The following is a 6047-nucleotide window of genomic DNA, read 5'->3' as shown; positions in this document are numbered from 1 at the left end:
ACTGTGTCTGGTGTCTAAATTCTGGGATGAATAATACTGCAACTGTCATTCGGGAACCGCTCTTTGTAGAAATCATCAATAATGTAATCATTGTGGCGCTCTCCCTTGCAATCATCTATGTTAATGCCACTCTGGTTCACACATTTAGAAAACATCAGGTGGGCTATCAATTTTGTCTATGTCTGTTTTTATATAACTTTGCACAGCGAATTCAAAAGTGCTCAAATCAATAGGGTAATTGTCTTTGTTGTGGTTTTTGTGATAACACAGGTGCCCCATACCAAGTTATCTATCATTATGAAAAGTTTGATTTCAAATGGTATGAAGTAAATATAGAGAAGTGAGGTAACAATTATAGAAATATTATTTTTATTTGTTGTACTTGCAGTTTGAAAGTAAACTGAGCACATAAATGACAGAATAAGAAAATAAGCCCATTGGTAATTTTGAGTTGACATATCTGCATTCTCTTCATAAATATTTGTTTAAGATGGGTTAAGATGTGTTGGTTTCCTCAATCATTATTGGTTTTACTCCAGCTGTTAAAAATAATGTAATGATAAAACTAGCAGTTATAAAACATTTGCTGAAGTTTGTGATCTGAAAATGTCTGATCATCTTAATATAAATCAAGACTTAACACGAGTTGGGAAACTAAAATACATAAAGTTTTACTCACAGCAGCAAGTGCATTTAAAAGGACAACTTTGTAACAATATTGAATTGGAAAAGAATGTAGCACTCTTAAAAATACCCCAAGATGTTCTGCAGATCCTTCAAAACAAAAAGGTATCAGTTAAAAATAAAAATTCAGTATGACTTCATCATTAGTGAGAGGTTACACAACATTAAGATATTGCTTATATTGACCTTGTCACATTGTGATATTTACAAAAACATTTTCAAATAAAAATGAAGTGAAAAAACATTTCTTTAACAAATTGGTATTCAGATTGTTTAACGCTATGTGCTTAAGAAGTCTAAACTAAAAGGTAAACCTGCTAACATATCGAGTCTTTCTTTCCTATGCATTTCCCAAAATAATCTTGTTCTCTATTTCAGGTTTTCAACACAAACTCTCGTTACATCCTTTATATCCACCTGGTAATCAACGATATCACCACACTGGCATTGATGATCCTCCTCCAAGTCCTAAGTTACATATTGTTCACACTCAATGTCTCATTCTGTATCATTATGCTTGTGATTGCCACATCTTCCAGCTTAAACAACCCCTTAACGCTTGCGGCCATGGCTTTAGAGTGTTACCTGGCCATATGCTTCCCTCTGCACCACCCCCAGATCTGTACGGTCAGGAAAACCTACATTGTGATTGCGGTGATATGGTTCCTAAGTTTACTGACAGTCCTACCAGATGTGTTCATAGTGATGGCCACAAGTCCTGCAGAGTACTTTCATTCCAGGATTTTCTGCATGTGGGATAACATTTTCACAAGCCCGATCCTTGCAAAAAAGAAACATGTGACCAACATTGTGTTTCTAGTCATTGTTTGGCTCATTCTCTTTTATTCATACTTCAGGATTCTTTTCACTGCAAAGGCTGCTTCAGCAAATGCAAAGAAAGCGAGGAACACCATCCTACTCCATGGCTTCCAGCTGTTGCTGTCTATGCTAAAGTATGTCTATAATATAACAATAGCTGGCCTTTCAAGTTTGTTTCCGAATGATATTCTGACTATTCGACATGTAATTACAATACTGATTCAGGTTATGCCACGTCTCATCAGTCCGATGGTTTATGGCATAAGGGACAAGATGTTCAGAGAGTACTTGAAACGATATCTGTTGCTCACCAATACAAATGTTAATCCAGAAAAGATTTAAATAAGACCAACATAAGGCTGTATTCTTTCAAGAACCCTCTTTTAACAGCCAGCAAATTTTTGGGGGGTACATTCTTTATTTTGCTGTTTTCCACTATATCTAAAAGGGTCAAACATTGCTGCGTCAGTGAATGTATTCCTCTAGAAAACAGCCCCAGTAGAAAGGTAGTACTCTGGGAAGGTTGATTTGGTCGATTTTCTCTGTATGATGATTCAGTCATCCCTGGATTTAAATTTTGTTTCAATGTTTTTCCTGTTGAAAAACTGGGAAGTTATGACTGATTTCTGTCATGAATCAGGGAAGCCTTAAGTCTACGTTGAGGAAGGTTAGTTAATTTAATGTTACACCCACCTAGAAAGTTTGTGTAGCATCCTAGCCGGACTTTATTCAGACGATACACTCAATAATAAGGACTGATGGATCATGAGGTAATGCAACCCATTTATTTATTAATAGAAGACAATAAACACACCATAAGAGCTGAAAATAAAATAAAACACAAAATCATACACATGCACCCTGCATATGACCATGTTTTAGATTTAGCTAACCATAAGAGGATGAACGTGTAGCACTTGCTAGCGTTAGCTTGGTCAAAAAATGTATTTTACATATAATTATTAAACTTATAATCAATACAAATAAAACAGCACCAAATTGTACTGCCATAGATGTTCCCCTTCCAGCTAGGTGCTAAATACAAAGATGGATAGAAACCGTTAAGGTACTTCATCAACCAAAACCTTGCATAAATGTGCAAACATCAAGCAGGGTTTTTTTTTTTACTCGTTTTTTTTTTTTTTTTTATAGACCGGATAAGAAGAGCCACACTGCCTTCAAAATAAAGGTCACATAAACTTTTTCAGTGTTATTTCTTATTATTCTAAATTATTAACTACAAGCAGATGAATTGACAGCATTATGCCTATGGCACAAATAATAGAAACAATGGACATATAAAAGATGTGAGTTATAACAAAATAATATGGGTCATTTGAATTCCCACCAAATCATTGTTGTTTTAAATACAAACTATTTACATAGGCTGATAACCATGAAAAGAGAAAACACAAATGATTTCTAAACAAAAGGATGACTAATGACCAGAAATATGGTTTAAAGACAGTGTTCAAAATTTTCAAAGACACTTAAGGTACACTTTAAAAAATGTAATCTGTATGTGCATTAGTGACTAACTAGTCATTGTATAACAACAACACCAGTTTTTGAACTGGGCACTCGAGACTGACTGCTTGGTGAAGCGCTCACCCCGTTATCCTAGTTTTCTGTCACCTACACATATCTTTACTCTCCTAACCAAACCATCTCTATCCACTTTAGTTTCCAAAACTCCCCCCAACCTCGATTTATTCCTGCCAAGATATCATCCTTCAGCATGACTACATCTCCAATCCGGAGGTTTCTTTTTGGAGCTGCCAGTGTTGTCTAATAGTAATGTTGGACAGATACTCCATACACCAACAGCTCCAAACCGGTTCTGCTAAGTACTGCACATGGCACCATATCCTTCTGCCGTAGATGTCTTCTCTGTAAATTTGCCTGGGGGCGCTGGAGTAGGTTTCAGGGTGAGTAGGGGGTTGTAGGTAAGTGGCTCAAGACTTTTGAGATCGTTGAGGTTTTTTAACAGTAAAAGGGTGGCTGTTAACTCTTGACATTGTCTGTAAAGCACCATATAAATTCAAGTACATTTAAATATAGAGGAACCATTACCTGAGAACTGATAATCATGCAATGGATTGTATTTGCCTATTTATGTTTACAGACATTCAGACAGGTCATCAGTCCATTGCCGGGCCAATGCAGACACATGTGCCAGGATAACATCTATCCATCTATTGTCTTCCGTTTAATTGAGATTAGGCCATAGTGGCAACAGGTCCATGAGAGAAACCCAGACATCCCTCTTCCCAGCAACATTGTCCATTTTATTGTGAGGGGATCAAATGGTGTTCCCAGGCCAGACAGGATATACAGTCCTTCTGACGAGTTCTGGGTCAACCAAACCCCAACACCGTGGGTGGATACCAAGACCCAACCAGCAGCCTCAACCTCAACTACAGGAGACCCTGGGCTACAGGAAACTGGCGCTGTTCAAGAGGCAGCGGACCCTCCTGTGTCCCTGTGTCGATGGTAGACGGCGGACCCGCCTGGGTCCTCACATTGGACGCCGGAATGGTGTGCTCAGCACCCACGTCGGATGCCGGACTGGCATGCTCAGCACCCGCGTCAGACACTGGAATGAGGACTGAGACTTTGGCGGTGGACTGAGCTGGAACAGAGTCCTTGGCTGCGGGCCGAGCAGAAACAGAGTCCTTGGCTGCGGGCAGAGCAGGAACAGAACTTTTGACTGCGTGGTGAGCTGGGACTGGGCTTTCTGCTGAAGCCGGTGGTGGGGTGACGAAAACCTCAGCCTCTAACATGAGTGCAGACTGATAGGGAAACAGGTCTTCCCAATCCCCATAAAAGAAGTCCCACAGCCGGGTCTCATGGATCAGGGGCGCTTTGGCCGGACGAGGCGTGGACCTCCGAGGAGCGGCTGAAGACTTCACCCGTGGAGCCAGCTGAGTGTCGTGGAGGTGGTGACAAAGACGATGGGGAACAAGATGGCTTCCGCTCTGGCTTGCTGGGGCAGCCGCAATGCCTTCGGACTGACTCACCAGGGACGTGGAGGTGATGTCAGCTCCATGCTGACATCATGCTTGTCTCATGCTTGTCTCATCGCCCGGCAACCTTGTCAGGCTGCCGGGCGATGAGACAGTGGTTGCAGCTGGTGATGAGGAAGTTGGAACAGCAGCAGCAGCGACAGGGTGAGATGAGCTAAGACTGGATCCGTGACGGGAGCTGCAGCGGACTCGGCAGCGGCAGTGGTAGGAGCGGCAGGAATGGGGGAGGCAGCAGCGGTGGAGAACGAGGGTCTGGGAGGAGGCGCTCTGCCGAAAAGCTGAGCAACAGCAGCCTTGTGGTTCCACTCCAGCTCCTCCATCAGCCCCGTCTCTTCGACAAGAGGGAGGAGCTCAGCCTGACTTTTCCACAGCTTGCGTACCTGAGTGACCGCGTATACCCGCCTCCGAGGTGGACTGAGCGAGGCGAGGATCTCCAAACAGCCCCGGGACTGGGCTATGAGCTGCTCTGCTGCGCTGTTGCCCGAGAGCGGAGCAAGCTCTTTTCTATTTTTTCGAGGCGGGGGTTTCTTTTTGTATATTTTTGTATTTGCGATAATATTGCATATTCTACATATTAAACAACAGAAATACATAAAAAAATACATTGTTTATTTATTTATTTTTATAGCAAAAATGTTTCCCAGTTGTGGTTAGGGAAATAAATAAATAAATAAAGTACATAAAAAAAACAGCTATAAACACATATATACGTATAGGCTTATAGAAACGTATTTGATTTAGAATATTCTTCTGTTTTTTTTAAATCATTTAAGTGATTTGCATATGTATGTACTCTGTGCTTAATAAATGTATTTTAATAAGGTATGCCTTGGCTTTATGTGTGTTCTTTGTTCTATTACCTGTTCGGTTTCTGAAAAAAATAAACAATTCGGCTGCTATAATGACGAGGTCTTCTCCAGTTTATGATGTGTACACCAGAGGGCGCTAAAATCTCAATCGATAATTTTACTTTCTAATAAAACCAATGTTTAGTACAAGATTACATGTATAACAAAATTCACGTATAATTAAGGATGACATTTTTTTTCCAGTCCTGTTTGAACAAATAATAAAACTAATAGAGTGCATTCATCAGCAAACCTCTGTGCAGGTACTTGTCTTTGTTGTGCACTGTCGTGCACATCTAGCATATGAAACAAGGTCTGAGAAGGTGGGGGCCGGGGGGGGGGAGTGTATGGGGGAGAGAAATGAAAAAGTAACGCAATGGTTACTTTTACTGGTAATTAGTTACTTTTATATTGGAGTAACTCAGTTAGTTTGGGAGAAGTAACTAGTAACTATAACTAATTACTTTTTCAAAGTGACGTTCTCAACACTGGTGGTATGTGAGGAGGGGGTGCGCTGGCACTGGTTTTCTTCTGGAGAGGGGAAGGTTTGAGCCGGGGGCCCCCCTTTGAGCCCTTTCAGTTTTATTTGCACTTGAGAACAACAGGCTACAACACAAGATTTGAACAGGGAGAATCAGGCTTGTTTTTTTTTCACACCCCTGTATTCCGA

The 6047-nt window shown here is 40.9% G+C and overlaps 1 protein-coding gene across 1 annotated transcript; it reads left to right on the top strand.

The window, feature by feature from the left end:
* On the top strand, window positions 1-1845 carry LOC118562388 (odorant receptor 131-2-like). Its single transcript, XM_036134766.1, has 2 exons — window positions 1-158; window positions 1063-1845. The coding sequence occupies exons 1-2, from the start codon at window positions 27-29 to the stop codon at window positions 1843-1845; spliced, it is 915 nt and encodes a 304-aa protein (XP_035990659.1). The 5' UTR covers window positions 1-26.
* Window positions 1846-6047: the final 4202 nt, after the last annotated feature.

Source organism: Fundulus heteroclitus, unplaced genomic scaffold (assembly GCF_011125445.2).
Source record: "Fundulus heteroclitus isolate FHET01 unplaced genomic scaffold, MU-UCD_Fhet_4.1 scaffold_90, whole genome shotgun sequence".
Lineage (NCBI taxonomy): Eukaryota > Metazoa > Chordata > Actinopteri > Cyprinodontiformes > Fundulidae > Fundulus > Fundulus heteroclitus.
The sequence above is the reverse complement of the archived record's forward strand: the minus strand, read 5'-3'. Positions and strand labels throughout refer to the sequence as shown.